Below are 20257 nucleotides of genomic sequence, written 5' to 3'. Positions count from 1 at the left end.
GATCCTCGGTCCCACTTTATACCTGTGGACATCGAGGCTCTAATCCCTCATTGTGTCCGAGGACCGGCAACCCGAGGCCAAGGCCAAGACCAAGGACTTGACTCCCAAGGCCGAGGCCAAGGCCAAGGAATTGACTCTCAAGGCCAAGGCCAAGGACCAAGGACCGACCTTCGGTCCTCGAGCCGGTCCTCGAGGCCAAGGACCGGTTTGAGGAACACATCCCTGCAAATTTTACAAGAACACCACCCATTATTCTGTGAGAAATTCAAAGTAATGTGAATACATTACTAGAACACTTTCTTGACATAAACATTTTCTCCCAACTATGAGAGTTAACTAGAGTTGTTGAAATAAATACTGTAGAATCGTTACCGAGGCATACATCTAGCTAAACAGCAAGGCTGACATCACTTCCTTTGCCCTCTGATGTTGCCAAAGCAAAGAAGAGAGAAGTAGCTACTTCTTTTGTGAAGACAAAAAGTACTTTTACTGTTGAATTATAATTTCATTTCGAAAAAAAAATTCATTTGACCTCAAACAATGTACTACAGAGCGCGTTCAAATGGTGAGTTCGTAGTTCCCCAAAAATAATGCATTTTTAGATTGAATTGCAAAAAAAATTGATCACGAGAAACCAAAATGTTTGGGACAGGTCTATGCCTATATGTATGATAGGCCACCAAACCCAACAGCCCAGACATAAGGAAGATGGGTGATTGCTGTTGCATACTCAATAGGCAGTCCTCACCAGCAATTCCTTCAGCCTCCCCGACCATTTTACCTCTTGTCTTTTCAGCAATTTTAGAGGGGTGGCCAGTTCTTTTCAATTGACACCCATCTGATTGTGCGGAATCTCTCTGAAGACCGTGACTTGTGCCAATAGAAAAATGTGAGGGAAAAAAAATGCTAAAATCGGAACAATTTATTTGGTATTAGTAAGAGACATTTTAATTAGTTTAACACGAATTTGAATATTTCTAATAATATAGTAATATTTATAATAATTCTGAACACAGCCCAAAAAAGAGTGTGCAACCATAATGTGCTTTTTTTTTTCTTACGTATTCCCCAAATTCTCCAGATTGTGGTGAAAAAGTATTCTCTAAGTGATTTATGTTCTTTTTTACATCACCAAAACCTGGTATTTGTAAAATGTGAACACGTTTTTTTGCACTTACCGTATATCAATCTCTGACCGTGAACAATATAAAGTGTGTGGACTCCCTTAGATTGAGGAAATAAGTGTTGTTCTGGATGAAGCGAAAACATGTCATATTTTGAGGAATATATCGCTTTCTGGAGAACAAAATGATTTCGCAAATTGGACTAACCAATCCTACAGAAGTTACAATGACGACCTTAAAGCGATAGACATCAAGTGACACTGGACAGTGAAATGTTGTCAGCAAATAAATTGCACTAAACCTAAACCAGTCTGTCATGTCACAGTACAGTACTTATTAACTGACCTGATTCACACTGCATCATTTGACAGGTGAAGACGTGGACACAGTTTAGCACGCCAAAAGAACAACCCCCGTCGATAGCAATGTCCATTTTTGACAGAGATTGCCGGCAGTGCTTCAAAGAAATCTTCAAATATGTCAGTAACACTATTATTTGTATAATTAGACCGTAGTCCGAAAAACAATTAAACGTGTAAACACGAGGGCAACTTTCATTTCAAGAACTATAACAGCAATGACAGCTTCGTAATTGACATTAAATGTCTTGCGAGATCGTAGCCTAAATTATTTTGGCTTACCTGAGTTGAATTCCTTTTGATATTTGCCTCCACGCTTGTTTTTCAGATGAGCACGAAATCCTTGCGCAGCAATAAAACGCTCCCAAAATGGGAAAAAAAAGTCTAACCGTTGTTTCAAGTGTAAACCGTAAGCAGTAACGACAATGCACTGGCGTGCGTTTCCAAACACGAACAGTCAAGAGAATCCTCACGCGCCGTCCACTGTGGCCAAAAGGTGTTTTCCGTTTCCTCAATGAGGGAGGGAAAAAAATATGTCATTAATTAGTCATTGCGTCCACAGAGCTTTACCGAGACAAGCAAAGGCGCGTGTGCTGCTGTCGTCTCGGCTCTTGTGAATATGTGCAGAAGAGAAAAACAACACCAGCGTCGCAGTCGCATCCCTTCAAGTCAACTGCTGCTCTGAAGCGTTCGAGGACCGCTCGTAATTTGCCAAACTTGTCAGCTGTGAGTCCCAAAGAAACAAAGCTGACATGTTTTTGGTTTGTTGTTTCGATCATTTATTTACAAATTCCAAGTTCAAAGACATAGTTGAAAATAACATATGTTCATTAGTTCTGTCTCGCGTATTATTGATAGTTTAGGTCGGGTTTCGTACATTTTATAGTACGATAAATAGATTATTTATTTAAACCGGATCTGTTTTATTTTGTTCATATTATTTGTATTTCATTTATTTCCGCTAACAAGCGAAGGTATTCTTGCACTTTTTTTTCATTATGGGTACGATTGTAAGGATGTGGCCGACAAAAGCAGGGGAGGGAGCAAGACCCTCTCATCTGTTCTGCATTTCCTCCTCGATTCCGCAAGCAGCCACTGAATCTTATTTTCCAGCATTTCTTCCCTCAAGCGCTTTGTTCTGCGTTGAGCTGTGGAATGTGCGGCATGAAAAAAAACCTTCTGATCTTGGGTTCTCTTTCCGTTTACCACGAATACGCAGGTGATTGTGAATGCCATTTTTTTGCCACAATCAAATCACAAAGACTTGTCTTGAACAGAAAAAATACCATGTGGTCACACACTGACCTTGTGATACGTTCACAGATTTTGATGTACGTCAAGATCAACGATAAAGCATTCGAAAAGGCGCATTCAGAGACACAGTGTCAGGAGACATATTTCCAAGCACTATATTGACCCTTAATCTTATGTAATATCTATTTGTACATCGACTAATTACAAGATTTAAGATTAATTATCCTCCATGTAAATCGGTCGACAATTGTACATTCAAAAATATGTGGGGTATATTTCAACACTTTAGTAGATTAACGCAATCTGACTTTTCTGTACATTTTGATTTCAACTGAAAAAGTTGTGGCAGAAGCTCATTGATTACATTTTAATGAGCCAACGCTGACAAACGAAGTAAATTGACATGTCTGCTCCACCTGTTGGTTGCTTGGTGGTGATGCAGTGTACAGCATCTCGCGAAAATGAACTCCAAGTTTTCCATCGTCCCATTTTGAAATTGCCCCGCACTTCGTTCCCGTTGCCCGCAGTAGCGGACTTCCGAGCAGTGCACAAGTTGCACTTTCCAATGTCGCTAAGCAGAAAACATGGCAAAGTCTGATGAAAACAGCCGTCACACAACTTTTTTTTACCCTCGATTTTATCACAAATAACTCAAACTTAAAAAAAAATACAAATGACATCAAAAAGTACAGACAAAGTACATTTCTAGGTGCAGTCAAGTACATCAACAAACACGTCACAGGCTGCTGTGTAAGCTAATAAGGCACCGATGCCCTTCTGCAGCACAGCTATAGTTTGGTGAGGTGGCAGAGCAAACAAAAACAAGCTTGCTTTTTAAATTGTGTCAAACGTGAACACTGCAAACCTCAAATGGAATGTGTTAAGATATTTTTACAGACGCAATGATTGCAATATCAGACATTTAATGGAACGTGTGTATTGTGTCAATCTTATTTCATCCGTGGGATTTTTTTTCTCAATATAAGTATTTATCCAGGTGTAAATGATGTTTTCTGCCAACTAAGGCTCTCATAGTTATATATGTGTGCTTTTGTGCGCTTGACATTGGCCTATACAGTATATCACGACATCAATCCATTCATCCCTTATCTGAAAGATGTTATTAGAGTGGAGACTTTCAACTTGACTTTGAGGATTGTGGCAGAAGAGTTGCTGTCAGGAATTTATGGCATTTTTGAATGGAGTTACCGATACCACCCCTGGCAAAAATGAGGCAATCACCAGACTGAGAGGATTTTCATTCACTTGTTTAGATTGTTGGAAATGAAATGGGACAGAAAAGTGAAACAAAAGCTATTATTAACATCTGAATAGAAAAAAAAAATACAATGAACAAAGGAGAAATGATCGCGGATTGTGGATGACTAGATGGAAGTCACACATTGATGAATCACAAATCTGCATTGGGCAAGGTGATGGTGCTGAAACTTGTGTCTGGTGCCGTTGCCGTAAGATTTAAGAAGACGAGTGCCTGGAAAAAAAAAACATGCACATTTCCACAGCCATTGAGTCAGTTGACAGCATTTGGGAGATCACTGTCGTGACATCTTCACGTAATAAAAGTACGCGTTGACATTTGGGACACTTATGCCAACCATTGAAAGGACATTTCATGATAAATCATTTTTCAAGATGAAAATGCATCGACACATAGAGCAAAAACTCAGAAAACCTTCTTTGACGAATGACACAATAAGGCCAATGTGATGGCCTGCAAAGAATTGGCATCTCAATCCAATTAAAAATCTTTGTTGGAGTTGAAGAAAACGTCCATGACAAGGCTCCAACCTGGCATCTCAATCCAATTAAAAATCTTTGTTGGAGTTGAAGAAAACGGTCCATGACAAGGCTCCAACCTGCGGAGCTGATCTGGCAAAAGCAATCTGAGAAAGTTTCTCATTGAATCCACTTTTATCCTGCCTGGAAGAAATCAAGACCTGGATGTCACTAAATTTCTTGAATTTCAATGAAAAGTAGATAGAAGTGATTGTGTTTGGTCCCAGTGGCCCTTGTAGATCCCATCCTGTAGACCTGGGCCCCCTGGCTCCTTATCTTAAGCCAACAGTCTAAAACTTGGGTCTTAAAGTGGACAGTGATTTTAAATTGGACCGGCAAATTAGTGCCGTTGTTAAATCCAGCTTCTTTCATCTTAGGCAGCTAGCTAAAGTGAAGCCTCTCCTTCTCAACAGCACTTTGAAACAGTAATTCATTCCTTTGTCACATCTTGGTTGGATTCCCGTAGCGCACTTTAATTTGGAGTCGGCCAATCCTCCATTAAGCGTCTCCAGTTGGTCCAGAATGCTGCTGCACGCCTCTTGACTGGTACTTGTAAGAGGGAGCACAAAATTCTACTCTGGTATCCCTTCACTGGCTCCCAATACATTTTAGTGTTCTTCTTTTAAGTTCCTATTATTTTTTTTCAAATTAGTTCTGTGGACCAAACATTATTAGAGGTACCAAGAAATAAGCGGAAGCTCAGAGGGGATTGAGTCTTTTCCGTTGCTGCTCCCTCTCTTCGGAATGACCTCCCACTGAACGTTCAGCGAGCCCCCTCACTGCCCATCTTTAAAATTCGTCTCAAAACTCGCTTTTGTTGGTGATCCAGTGGTTCCAACGTCACAGTGCAAAGGTCGTGGGTTCAATCCCGGCTCCGGCCTTTCTGTGTGGAGTTTGCATGTTCTCCCCGGGCCTGCGTGGGTTTTCTCCGGGTACTCCGGTTTCCTCCCACATTCCAAAAACATGCATGGCAGGCTGATTGAACCCTCTAAATTGTCCCTAGGTGTGTGTGTGAGCGCGGATGGTTGTTCGTCTCTGTGTGCCCTGTGATTGGCAGGCAATCAGTCCGGAGTGCCCCCCCTCTTATTGCCCGAAGTCAGCTGGGATAGGGTCCAGCACCCCCCGCGACCCTTGTGAGGATAAAGCAGATCGGAAGATGGAAGGATGGATGTTTTTGTGCTTTTTACTGTCTTTGTTATGAATTTATTGTTTTATTGTTTGTTGTTGTATATATGATGTCTGCTCCATGTACAGCACTTTATAGATAGTGGTGGTTGTTTGAAAGTGCTCTATAAATACAGTTGAGAAAGTTGGGGCCAGATTGATGAGGAGGACTGTTGATCACTCATTAAGTCCATGCCAAGCTGTTAGAAAAGCCAACCAAGTGCGAGTGCTCTGTGCTGAAGTGTTCTGTTCTTGTTTTCATGACTCCATTGTTTTTTTCCTCAAAATTGAGTGATCCCATAATGTTTCCCTATGCTTGCTCTAAACAAGTAATTGTTCCTGGCTGCCACTCCGCCCCCAATCCCCTGATTTATTTTCATGTTTCTGAAAGCCAGCCATTTGAAATTATTTAAGTTTGATGTCATTTTTCTGCTCTGCTTCATTTCCACAAACTCAAACAACCGAATGAACATCTTCTGAGACGGTGATTCCATCATTTTTTGCCAGGGGTTGAATAAAGGACAAATGCGCTCTAAATTCATGTTCAGGAGGACCCCGCGTTTTTTTCAGTTTCCCATTCATTTTGAATGCAGAGTACAATTTAAGGTACCTTAATTTGGAACCAATGAATTCATGGAAACAAAAACAGCTGAAATGAGTTGAATTTAAGCTCAAGAGCATCAAATGTTCTGGAAGACCACAAAAGACAACTAGAGTGAAGTGGATGATGGCAAAATCGTTTCCTCAATGGAGGTGACAAAATTTCAGGAAAATCATGACCGACCCTCATGAATAAAAAAACTTAGAGAGCATTGAAGAAGAGGCAAGTTGTCCCAGAAAGATGGAAAAAAGAGAAGTTCTCTTGATGGAACCACATTTTTCATGAAGTCACCCAAGATATATAATCAATCATTACATGAATAAATTACAGCCAGTGACTGCTATTGGCTCTGTAAATTACATAAAGTTCCGTTCCACGTCTTTTTTTTTTTTTTTTTTTACACTGTGGTTTTTTTCGGAACGATCGATGCTAACCGTGCTTCCGTTCATAGAGAAAATCAACATGAAGCCTTCAAGACAAAGCCAGATGCCATCTCACTCTGGAGGGAATAACCTCAGAAAAATGCCAACTATTCTTCACAAAAACCAAACGAATAAATCAATGATGTCAATGTTATGACATCAATTCAGATGCAGGACTGCATAACAGTTTTGAAGAAGTGTCCAAATACATTTTCTTCCCCATAATAATTGGTACAAAAATAGAAAGAAAACATTTAGTTTGCATTCAGGACACCGCAAACAACTAAGAAGTGGGTTATTATTTTCCAAATAAGAATGATTACAAAAAAATATATGTAGGTATAGCATATTTCCTAACACACGCACACACCACTGTAAACACTGCGCGCACGCAAGCTTTTGTTACAAGCGCAGGAACGGTAAAGATTATTGTGTACTTTCTGTGTGTCTGTACATGACATGAGAAAGTGGCCTTTCCATAAGGTATTTTTATTCATCTGCAGTGATCCCTCGCGATATCGCGCTTCATTTATTGCAGTACATCGTGTTTATTTTTCTCTCTCTTCTGTTGTGTTTGCTATGTGCGCGACGGAGGGGAGGGGGATTTGGGCTTGTCAAACAGCTGCACGTCTCTCTTCGCCTCTTCCTCATCAATCCCGATTAATTGTCTTATCATAAACACATCGGCTGCGCGGGGATAGCTGGCTAGGAGCTAGCTGGAGGCTAACGGTGGCTACACCATCAGAACGTCAAGTGAGAGCCTTCTACGTCACCAACGTAAGTCTCTTCGCCTTTCTCAGAAGGCACCGCTGATGAACGTTAATTACTATTTTAAACATGCTGGTACCCACATACACTTAAACAAAATTTCCTGGGCGGGGGGGGGGGGGGGGGTGGTAGCAAACCCTCCTTTCCGGTTTTTCACTTATTGTGCCGGTTCTTGATCCCCATTAACGGGCGATAAGTGAGGGATCACTGTACAGTCAAACCTCGGTTTTCGAATGTCTCTGTTCTTGACCAAATTGGTTTTCGGCCAAAAATTTCGAGTTTTTAATGCCTCGGATTACGAACGAAAATCGGTTCGCGACCAAACTGAGCGCACTTGAATGCGCCACTTGACTCCTCTCGCCTTCCTTAACCGAGGAAGTGATGCTTCCTCGGGTAGACGAGGAAGTGACACTTCCTCGTGTAGTGTTCCATTGTGAACAGACGTGTTCAATAGAGATTTTTTTTTTTAAAAGAGCATGGTTTCGGTTATCGAACAAATCGGTTTTCGAACAGCCTTCTGGAACGGATTATGGTTGAAAACCGAGGTATGACTGTATTTATTTTTTTAAATTGTCCTCACAGTACAGAGTGTGGAGTGCTGTATAATGTGCCAGTAATCATGCAGCACCCTCGTTTATGATTTGGTTTCTTTTACAGAAAACTCCAAAAGGATGAGGCCATGAGGCAAGGAATTCTTTGTGAGCAGCAAAGCGGCCACATAGCACCAGAGTTGGCATCATTAAGAATGGAAGCTGTTCAAAAATGGCCTTCTTTCAGAAGAATATTCATTCAACACTTCATTGGTCTCATCGTGTCGATCATGGACGAAAACGTAGGTCCGGAATATCGCTTTAACGGCTATGACATGAATGCTAGATTCAACATGTCTGCGGGCCCTTTGTGTTTGCCGATAAATCCGCTGCATATGCCAGATACACAGATCCGCACACGAATAGGCGAATGTAATTCAGCCGCACGGCGATGACGTTCCGCCTCCTTCCAGCAAAATACAATTGATCTTTTGAATGTCTTTATGGGACTTGTCTCGCAAGTTGCTCCATCCTTTGCAATCATCATGGCAACACAAAGCTGCAGGTATTTTTGTCGCACAGTCCACAGCCGAGGGATCAGTGGCTCATTTGCATGAGACCGGACATCCGCCTCAAATCCTGTTTTCTGTGAGGCTCAAAAAAGAAGGTGCAGATTACGCTCAAATTATTTATCCATGGAGTATTTTGCTGAAATTCCAAAGACATCTAGGAAGCTTTTGGGTTTTTTTTTTGAATGCATCATATGTTAGCTGTAAAGTAATGACTTCAATACATTAACACGACATCCTGTCGGTGACACCAGATTGTTTTGTTTGTGTCATCGCTTTCACTGTTTGTTTTCTTACACAAATCTGGGATAAAACAAAGTTGACATGGGTTGGCAGTGTTGGCTTTAAATATCCCAAACTGAGATATTGTGAATTAACAAAAGAAAAGAAGTCGAACAATACAGTGGAACCTCGAAAGTTACTCTCCAAAATTCCGAAGTTTTGCTTGAATTTCCCTGCCAAAAATGTTCAGACATAAAAGACATCAGAATATCTGTCACTTTAGTGAGCGTCTTTAACTCATTCAATCCCAGCCATTTTCACTGGAGCAACGCCCTCAATCCCAGCGTTTTACTGGAATTTGACTGATCTTGCAAGGCCCACGGAATATTTGGTTCTAATGCTATATACACATGGAGCCTACCAAAATAAAGTTTGGACTCTCTTCTTTCAGCAGAAAAAAAACTTTTGTTTCTATCTTTTTCCATTCTTCAGCAATCGGCATTACAAAATGGCTAAGTTTCATGAAAATAGCGATTCCTGGGCAAAAAACAGAAAAAGAGCTTTTTGTAAAAGCATGCATTTCAAGCATGTGAGGGATCACTGCCACCTACTGGTCGCTTTTTTTACAATGCAAATGGCTTATTCTCATTCACAGATTGCATCAGACCCTCCTCCTCTCTATGATGCAAATAAAAGACTTGGACGTACAAGTAAGTCCTTGGTAGGCGGGGCCTAATTTTAAAAAGACGTACAAGTACGTCTTGTGGAATGAAAGAGTTAAGTATTAAGTGTGCTTTTCTTTTTCTTTGACTTTTGTGCTTATGCGCGTGTATTTGTTTGTGATGTCACCACAGAAAGGATACAGGTGGTGAGATGAAACACGTGATGGTCAAACTAAAAATGGTAGTAGAAACGGACGTTGGCATAGTTTCTTTTTCATTATTTTTAGCTATTTAGTGTTATTGAAATCCCACATTTTTGAGAATTTATTTAGATTCATTCAAATCTATGGAAGCATGGAGCAAAAATATTTGAGTGGCAAATACTATCTGCGAGTATGATCGAACGTACTCGCAAATACGTTCAAACCTAATTGTAGGCTAGATGCTACAAGCGTAGCATTTTTCCCATAATCCCACAAGGGTTTGACTATTGATTGGGTATGCGCAAGTCAGTATCTCGTGGCATTATGGAAAAACAATGCCGAACGTAGATCATTCACCATAAAATTACTAATAGACGATGTTTACTTGATTCATTTTCAAATGCGTTGGTTGAATGTAGGCAAAATGCAATACTAATAGACGATGTTTACTTGATTCATTTTCAAACGCTTGTTGGTTTAATGTAGGCAAAAAGGAAAAAGACAAATTGCATTTGAAATTTTTTTTTTTTTTTTACTTGCCAAAATCCATGATGTGAGCTTTTTTTTTTTTTTTTACTTGCCAAAATCCGTGATGTGAGCATCAATACCCATGGCATAATGGGGAAAAATGCTTGTAGCATCTAGCCTACAATTACATTTGAACATATTTGCGAGAACGTTTGAAAATACGTTTGCACATTTTGGTTAGAGCAAACTGCGAGCTTTAGCAATGAATGTTACTTCTTGTTTTTGTACTTCTTGTTGTGTTATAATCGTTGTTCGTGTTAACTTACGTCTTGTGCCTAATTTTGTTGCACAGTAAATTCATTTGGTCTTCCATTTCATGACGCCCCTGATCATTATCTTTCCTGCAAAAGTTGCTGGGGATGCTACTTGCTAATTTTGATACAGTACATCGATCTTTTAAGTATGACATGATAGAAGGCGATACAGTCTGCATATGTCTGCGCAGCTCAGACACGACGAAAAATGCGCTGTCCCTCGCTGCCCAAGTTGTGCACTGGCATAGCTGTTCGCCAAGCATCGCTCGCCTCGTTTAGTCCAATCGTCGCCAGATACGTCGGAAAAGATTCATACCAGCGAGATCGAGGGACTGGTGGTTCACCAGGAAGTGCGAGGAACGAGGAGAGGGGAGAAAAAGTGAAAATCCATCCTCGTCGTTAGAATGTTGTGTCTGAGAATGTGAGTACGACAATATGTTTTGCTAACGGTCTTTATTCCAACTGCCGGAACAAGTGTCCGCATTCGCTATAACTGCTACTTTGTGACACTGTCGTAACATTGTGAAGTCGTATGGTATATGACTATATGCTACAAAATGTAATGCATCCTTTATGATAACTTGACGTCATTCCAGCAGAAGGCAAGTATATTTTAAAGCGTTTGATGCGATCAAATTTATTGCTATGCCGAAGTTGGCGCGCTGTCGTACCCTAAATGCGAAAATGGTGCGTCCAATAGATCTACTCTTTCTTAAGTGTTTGAAACACGTTGAATCTACTAATGCTGAATATATCGATCTGTCATTGTTTATTCACAACATTTCATGTATTAGATATTTGACATAACTCTCATTCTTAATTGTTTCATTTACATTTGGCTGGCAATATATATTTAAGTCATTTAAATGGATGGAAATCTTATGTGCAATTGAAATACATAAACCTTTTAAATTAGCCCTAAAAAATCGGAGTGTGTATGACGTGTCCTCCACATCTTAGAATGTAACATAAAACAATGCTCGGGAAAATTCAACCTTGGAGGTTCCACTGTAATTTTTGAATCATGTAAATCAAGGGTGCCCAACCAGTTGATCATGATCGACCGGTAACCGGGGGACCGGTTTGCAGGGGGAAATGTGGGGGGAGGGGGCACACGTGTGTCTGTGTGCGTGTTATTCATATTACTGTATATATTTTTGCGTTAGCGTACACTGCATCCAATTGGTTTCACTTTCACAAAAAAGTATTTAAAAAATAAAATAAAAAAGCAGGTCACCTTTAACCTACAGTGACCTACATCAGCGGAAGCTGTCAGCAGTCTGCAATTGCAGCTTGTGATCACAGCTGTCCCAATGTATCGTTTGTTTTTATTCTTCTCCTTCAAAGTTTGTTTCATCTGCAATTCACAGATGGCACTGGCAAAGAATGAGAATCTAGAGCCCCAGGAGCAGCATTTTAAAACGGTACACGTGAGCAACGATCATGAACACAGTGACCTACGATAGTTTCTGCACTTCACACGCTGTGTGTCCGATGCCTCCGTGTCAGGTCTCTACTGAGGTAGGCAGTGATCTCCTTTTCACAAACTCCCAAACTATTGTATCTACTTAATTTTTCTGTTTCGTTCACTTTAGGGGCCAATACGGCTCTTGGTCATCATGGCATTAGCGCGTGCGTGCATACGTGCCCATGGGTGGGAGTGTGCTTGTTAGTGTGTATAGGCATTCATGTGCGGTAACAGGTCCACTTTGGGAGGTTGGTTTCTTGAAATGTAGATCTTCGGTCAAAAAAGGTTGGGCACCCCTGATGTAAAGGCTTTGCACATTTTCTCAGAGCACAGGATATTTGCGTCTTTCTAGCTTGCAATTAATTTGATTAGAATTCAAAAGTGAGTAGTGGTTGATTCAGCTTGAGTTGAGTCCCATTTGCTCCCATCTGTTTTGACCCTGCTCAATTGACCAGTGCGGAAGGTTTGTGGTCATATTCCTGTGTACGTTTATAGTACAGCTAGGACTCTAACAGAATGTGCCAGCGGCAAACCTGCTGTCCTCTGGACTCTTTCATCAGAGTCCAGTGGGTGAGCTCTTCCTCCCCAGAGCTGTTGAGCCCCAGAGAGATCCAGCCAATCATCTCCTTGCGTTTCATACTGCGTTTGTTGTAGACGGAGAGAATGAGTGTTACATCCGATAGCTGGAAAAGGGCAACCTGGAAGACAAATGTCTCTTTGTAGGTTGGGTTGGGTTGGCCTCGACAGATAGATGTTTTACACTTGGACATCTCGTGGCCCATGGAATTCAGTAAGGTCAGCTTAACGTACGTGTCTGAACAAAGAGCAAAGAAATACAGAAATGGACCATTAGAGGCACATATCGTTTGTCGACATATACACAAACAAACATTAAATGATGCAGCAATTCATCTAACTAAAGGAATCGGTCATTTGTGCAAAATCATTATGTCTCTCAATTGCCTGAATGAAATCCTCTGCATGAAAAATAAGACACATTATTCCCACAAATCATTTGCGCCCACTAATGCCGCAGCAGTTGGTGTCTGAGATCACAAGTGTATAGGCTGTTTTCCTCCTGCTTGAAAACGAAGTGTTCCTCATAAGACAAGCGCTCAAAGGGCACAAGAAGCCTTTTTTCGGTCTTGTTGCTATGCAACTGTCTAACCTGAACATACTTTTAATGATAAAATGGACTAAAAAAAAATCTACCAATGTATCTTCCTGGAGGTAGAGGATAAGAATCTTCTACTGCTAAAACAGATGATTATTGATAAAAAGATGATAATAGTGGCAACAGTCCTATGAGAATAAACTGCTCTTTTTCACTTTTTTTTTAATGCTTGATTGAACTGTTTGGCCATAATTCTAAAAAGTATGTTTGGAGCACACAACACTGCTTACAACCAGACCAACAGGGATGCGTGGTGGTGGCAGCATCATGCTTGGGTTTGTTTTTTTCTTTTGGTTGAACTCGGTCTTTAGACAAGACAAAACAGCAGTCAGTGTTAGCACAGGACTGTAAGAAAGAAAAAAAATATCGAGAAAAGCTTACTCAACTTTATTTGGGGTTAATGAGAGGCACTTTAAATACTGTCAGATGTGTGCTGATTCCCATATAACATGAATGTGAATGTTAATAATTGATTCTGAAGACAGCCACACTTATTCGAGGGTGTGCACCATTATGCAACCACATTACTTATTAATTTAATGAATAATTATGTTTTTCTCAATTTAATTTTACAGGTTACGACATGAATGGGGCAGCCATGGCCAAGTGGTTAAGATCGTCATCGCCTGCCACTGTGGGGCCCCGGTTCAGGAACACCCAACCCGCAACATCCTATGGATGCACTGCTGTGGTGCCCTTCGGCAAGACAGCAATAACCTGAACTGCTGCCTGGGTGCTTATGTAATCCCCTGTTTGCCTTTGTCCACTCATGTGACCAATCGAATGCAGAGGCAAAATTTGGTGTATGATGACAAAGACCGATGAGTCTTCTTCTAATGGTGATGATTTATCTTGGATCTAATTTTTTTGTATCACAAAAACCTGGCAATTGAACAGGGGTGTGACTACTTCTTCTCTCCATTGTATAATGAAGCCACACATTTGAATGAAAGCAAACAAGGCAGGAATGAAAGTAAACGAGATAATGACAATGGTTCAGACAGTGTTTTGCCCCTCATCTAAGACATCACAATAAAGCTGTGTGTTGCAGTCCTTGTCTAGGAGGGAGTCAACGGAATTAATAGCTCAGGCTTTCACACCGTCGAGTGCCAGCTGCCTTTCAATAACTCGGCTCACGGCCTTGAAAGATACATTCAGTCGCTCTCTTTGGCATAAAAGCACTGGGGGGGAAAAAAATTGCCTTGATTTCTTTTTTGACGGCTGCTGAATGGGCTCTGAAGAGCTGTGGATGTCTGAAGTGGTCAGTCACGGCGATGCAAGGCACTTTAGTATTGTTGCTGAATGAAGGGGCTGCAACTGATGATTTACTTGACATGCAGGCTTGCTACTGTTTTGAAATTTGAAACACCAAGCTGCTTTCCCTTTTGAAAGACACAAAAAGTCAATCAAGTTATACATGAAGATTTTGCACAAAGATATTTGATCTGTATCGTCGGATGTGACTATTTCCTAGATTTAAAAATATGACGACACAGTCTTGTAAAGATGCTATTCAGGAATAGTGTACAACCAGTATAATGCCAATGCTTCTCATTTGTTACATTCAGTAAACCCTATTAATTTATGATTGCTGAATAGTATGAAAACCATCAATCTTAATGCTCTACAAAAACACGACACTCCTGTTTTAGGTTTTGTGTGCTCTATCCACAACTGAAAAAGAATATATTTAGAGCCAAGCCATGCCAAAGTACACAGTTAAGCCAATCATTAAGTAAACTGGATTGAACCAGAAAGAAATGTGTTAACAGTCATGGATTGCAGGCATGATGAGAAAACATAGGCGTGAGGGAAGTGGCTACATGCTCGGAAGCTTTCAGGTTGAAAATGAGCACTCGTCTTCATGGATGAGTGGACAAAAATCGAATTCAATAATTCAAGCTTTTAAAATGAGGCCCGATTCAACACTTGTCAACGAATCCATTAGTTGCTTGATTATCTACATCCATGAAGGCGTATTGAAAACATTGAAACGTGTGTAATTTGAAGCAGGGATAAACACTCACCTCTGATAATATAAACCTGTCCACCTATCAAGTGTTTAAGACAACAGAACAGCCCATCTGACAACAAGGGTTGGGCAGCAGTAAGAAAAACAGCGAACGAAAGTGTCAAATAGGTGGTAAAGGATGACAAACTTTTAGGCATAGGCAAAAGATGCAAGGGAAGAAAAACAGTAAAAAAAATACAGAACATGACACCAAGTACAGGGGTACCTCCTACTTACGAATGTCTCTTCATACAAAATGTTCAAGTTACGACCCGTCTCAACAGGAAAACATTGCCTCTTGTTACGAAAAAAATTTCAAGATACAAAAGGCAAAAATACTCGCAGCTCAGTTTCCTGAACACAGCACAGTTAAAGCTGCTCTGCCATTGGCTATTACCGAGCATCATCCTGGCATCCCATTGGCTAAGAGGGACCTCTTACCGTATATCTTTGTGTGTAGATAGATATGTTTCTATGCAGCGTGCTCGTCATTCGCCCCTCGGGCCATGAAGCGTTCCGATAGTTTTACATAAATGTGAATCACCCAGAAAAAGTGTTCTATACTGATTTTTGCCTTGGACATTTTTGAAGGATTGTTAAAAGCCGACAAAAGCAAACATCCTTGGATTAGTTCTTCACAAAATGCCAGGCAAAAACCACTTCTGAGAGAGAGCATGAACTAAAGAGGGGAAAAAAGCAATGAGGGCGCAGTTAAAAGTTAAATAACCATGGTTTTTATTCTTTATTCATTGTTTTTTACATTATGCACAACTATCATTGTGCAACAATCTAATTGTAACATGTATTTGCTACATATTTTGATGCATTTTTATGCTTTATAAAACATGTATGTCTGAATTTTGGGGGCGCTTGGAACGGATTAGGACATTTACATGGAAAATGTGTCTCTACTTACAAATTTTATAGTTAAGAAATTTCTTCCTGAACCAATAAATTTTGTACGTAGAGGTACCACTGTACCTAAGAGGGTATAATGAAGCCACACATTTGAATGAAAGCAAACAAGGCAGGAATGAAAGTAAACAAGATAATGACAATGGTTCAGACAGTGTTTTGCCCCTCATCTAAGACATCACAATAAAGCTGTGTGTTGCAGTCCTTGTCTAGGAGGGAGTCAACGGAATTAATAGCTCAGGCTTTCACACCGTCGAGTGCCAGCTGCCTTTCAATAACTCGGCTCACGGCCTTGAAAGATACATTCAGTCGCTCTCTTTGGCATAAAAGCACTGTGGGGGAAAAAAATTGCCTTGATTTCTTTTTTGACGGCTGCTGAATGGGCTCTGAAGAGCTGTGGATGTCTGAAGTGGTCAGTCACGGCGATGCAAGGCACTTTAGTATTGTTGCTGAATGAAGGGGCTGCAACTGATGATTTACTTGACATGCAGGCTTGCTACTGTTTTGAAATTTGAAACACCAAGCTGCTTTCCCTTTTGAAAGACACAAAAAGTCAATCAAGTTATACATGAAGATTTTGCACAAAGATATTTGATCTGTATCGTCGGATGTGACTATTTCCTAGATTTAAAAATATGACGACACAGTCTTGTAAAGATGCTATTCAGGAATAGTGTACAACCAGTATAATGCCAATGCTTCTCATTTGTTACATTCAGTAAACCCTATTAATTTATGATTGCTGAATAGTATGAAAACCATCAATCTTAATGCTCTACAAAAACACGACACTCCTGTTTTAGGTTTTGTGTGCTCTATCCACAACTGAAAAAGAATATATTTAGAGCCAAGCCATGCCAAAGTACACAGTTAAGCCAATCATTAAGTAAACTGGATTGAACCAGAAAGAAATGTGTTAACAGTCATGGATTGCAGGCATGATGAGAAAACATAGGCGTGAGGGAAGTGGCTACATGCTCGGAAGCTTTCAGGTTGAAAATGAGCACTCGTCTTCATGGATGAGTGGACAAAAATCGAATTCAATAATTCAAGCTTTTAAAATGAGGCCCGATTCAACACTTGTCAACGAATCCATTAGTTGCTTGATTATCTACATCCATGAAGGCGTATTGAAAACATTGAAACGTGTGTAATTTGAAGCAGGGATAAACACTCACCTCTGATAATATAAACCTGTCCACCTATCAAGTGTTTAAGACAACAGAACAGCCCATCTGACAACAAGGGTTGGGCAGCAGTAAGAAAAACAGCGAACGAAAGTGTCAAATAGGTGGTAAAGGATGACAAACTTTTAGGCATAGGCAAAAGATGCAAGGGAAGAAAAACAGTAAAAAAAAAATACAGAACATGACACCAAGTACAGGGGTACCTCCTACTTACGAATGTCTCTTCATACAAAATGTTCAAGTTACGACCCGTCTCAACAGGAAAACATTGCCTCTTGTTACGAAAAAAATTTCAAGATACAAAAGGCAAAAATACTCGCAGCTCAGTTTCCTGAACACAGCACAGTTAAAGCTGCTCTGCCATTGGCTATTACCGAGCATCATCCTGGCATCCCATTGGCTAAGAGGGACCTCTTACCGTATATCTTTGTGTGTAGATAGATATGTTTCTATGCAGCGTGCTCGTCATTCGCCCCTCGGGCCATGAAGCGTTCCGATAGTTTTACATAAATGTGAATCACCCAGAAAAAGTGTTCTATACTGATTTTTGCCTTGGACATTTTTGAAGGATTGTTAAAAGCCGACAAAAGCAAACATCCTTGGATTAGTTCTTCACAAAATGCCAGGCAAAAACCACTTCTGAGAGAGAGCATGAACTAAAGAGGGGAAAAAAGCAATGAGGGCGCAGTTAAAAGTTAAATAACCATGGTTTTTATTCTTTATTCATTGTTTTTTACATTATGCACAACTATCATTGTGCAACAATCTAATTGTAACATGTATTTGCTACATATTTTGATGCATTTTTATGCTTTATAAAACATGTATGTCTGAATTTTGGGGGCGCTTGGAACGGATTAGGACATTTACATGGAAAATGTGTCTCTACTTACAAATTTTATAGTTAAGAAATTTCTTCCTGAACCAATAAATTTTGTACGTAGAGGTACCACTGTACCTAAGAGGACCTTTCAGACCGAACATGCTGCTTAGATGCCTCAAAACCAACTGTGGAGACCAGCAAGAAAATGATCCAAAACAAGGGATCAAACCAAATATCTTAATAGAATCAGATTTTAGCTCAAATAAATATGTTGCTAAGACGTCTATGCATCCATCCACAATCCTATGCTGGGACGGCCAGCACGAGCAGGGAGGTCCAGACTTCTCTGTCTGGCCACATTCATCAGCAACACTGGTTTGACACAGGTCTGGTCAGAGGCGTCCTCCCAGTTGGACATGCCTGGATTACTTCCCCAAGGAGGGAACCTGTACCACCCCCTCAGAGGGCACACTGGTCACTGTGAAAGGAGCAGCACATCCTAATCGCTTACAGTTTGTCCAGACACCTTATAAAGGAAACAAATGGAGCTGCTTGTATTTGTGATCTTGTCCTTTTGGTCAAGACCCAAAGTTTGTAACCATATGCGAGGGTAAGAACAGAATCACTCGAGAGCTATCACATCACCGCAACAGTCCAAAACAGCAATCACTATGGCACAGCATACAGTATTTCCATCTGTTAACCTCACATTGCATTCAACCCTCACTTGACGGACACCGTTCGATCAAGTATTAAGAACCCCACTTTGCATTTGGCCAATGCCCAGCAACAAAGCCCAATGGATTTTCCATATTCATAAAGTACGTGTGGACTGGTTGGGCAAATCCGATGCACCTTTCAGTATCCACCTGAGTATATGGAGATGGCTCAGTGTTCCATACCGGGATAAAAACCACATTGCACCTCATGGATATGATGGTCAACTAACAGCCAGACTGTACAGCGAGAACATAACACAGCTGGCGTTGAGAAAAAGGAGAGATGTACACTTGTGTATTTACACATACAGTATGTGTTTAAATAACAAGAACTTGGATCGTAGTAAACTTTCTTTCATTCATCCATCCATCCATCCATCCACTTCTTCCACTAATCCAGGGTTGGGTCACAGGTACGGTAACCTTAGCATAGAAGGCCAGACTTCACTTTCCTCAGCCATTCCATCCAGCTCTTTCAGAGGGATGCCAAGACATACCCAAGCCAGCTGAGAAACAGAGGCATTCTAAGCAGATTCAAGAGCTCCCTCATTTGGCTCCTCTCGTTGTGGAGGAGCAGGACATGTACTCTTGAGTCCCACCCCGTTGACCAAGCTTCTCATCCTATCTCTAAGGGCCTCTTTATACTCATTTTCCTGCACCATTCTTCCCTCATTTGTGAATGAGACCCCAAAAACCTGAACCCCACCTTTTGGGGTAGAATCACATCATTCAACCCGGAGAAGGCAGTCCATCCTTTTCCAACTGAGGACCATGGTGTCAGATTTGGAGGTGTGATTTTCATCCCAACTGCTTCACTCTTTGGCTGGGAACCGCTCCAACTAGAGTTGAAGGTCACATTATGACAAAGCCAACAGAACAACATCTACAAAATTGAGAAACAGAATATTGAGGTCAATAAATTGGAACCCCTTCATGTCTCAGTTGCGCTTAGAAATACTGTCTATAAAGATACTGAACAGAATCAGAGACAACAGATGGTCTTGTGGCGTCCAACCCTCACTTGAAATTAATCTCTTACTCACGGCAATAAGGCCCAAACTCTTGACCCCGATCGTACAAGTATCGAAGATCCCCCAGCGCACCCTCCACAGGACTCCCTGAGGGATACGGTTGAACACATTCTCCAAATACACAAAGCACATTAGTTGACAAATTAGGCGATCTCCCATGCAGCCGCCAGAATCCTGTCAAGGGCGTAGGGCAAGCTATTCCACAGCCAGGACGAAAACCACACCGTTGTTCCTGAAACTAAACTTCAATTTCCCTTATGAACGATGGAGAGGTCCAGCATACCTGAATAGACCTTATCAGGGAGGTTGAGGAGTCCCACTAAAAAGGGGGACCACCACCCTGGTCCTCTCATCCAGAGACACTGTCCACGTAATGTTGCAAAGGCCTGATAACCATCACGGCCCCACAACATCCAGACTGTTCAGAATATCCAGGTGAATCCACAACTGGAGACCACACAACAATATGAGG

The 20257-nt window shown here is 40.9% G+C and overlaps 2 protein-coding genes across 3 annotated transcripts in view; both read right to left on the bottom strand.

Annotated features, from left to right (window-relative positions):
- The window catches only part of sertad4 (SERTA domain containing 4), a 41098-nt gene extending 38931 nt beyond the window's left edge, over positions 1-2167 (bottom strand). The window contains exon 1 of the mRNA XM_019893845.1: positions 1766-2167. The gene's annotated coding sequence lies outside the window, so the exon portion shown is untranslated. The remainder of the gene's footprint in view (positions 1-1765) is intronic.
- Positions 2168-11864: 9697 nt separating this feature from the next.
- Positions 11865-20257, bottom strand: part of syt14a (synaptotagmin XIVa) — a 61857-nt gene continuing 53464 nt past the window's right edge. The window contains exons 8-9 of one of the 2 annotated variants that reach the window (XM_019893843.1): positions 17204-17260; positions 11865-12739 (exon numbers count right to left, since the gene is read on the bottom strand). In XM_019893843.1, the coding sequence (XP_019749402.1) occupies positions 12426-12739; positions 17204-17260 (371 nt within the window). In that variant the 3' untranslated portion in view covers positions 11865-12425. The remainder of the gene's footprint in view (positions 12740-17203; positions 17261-20257) is intronic. The other variant, XM_019893844.1, reaches the window with a different exon arrangement.

Source organism: Hippocampus comes, unplaced genomic scaffold (assembly GCF_001891065.2).
Source record: "Hippocampus comes isolate QL1 unplaced genomic scaffold, H_comes_QL1_v1.1 scaffold221, whole genome shotgun sequence".
Classification (NCBI taxonomy): domain Eukaryota; kingdom Metazoa; phylum Chordata; class Actinopteri; order Syngnathiformes; family Syngnathidae; genus Hippocampus; species Hippocampus comes.
This window is presented reverse-complemented; position numbering and strand designations above follow the sequence as displayed.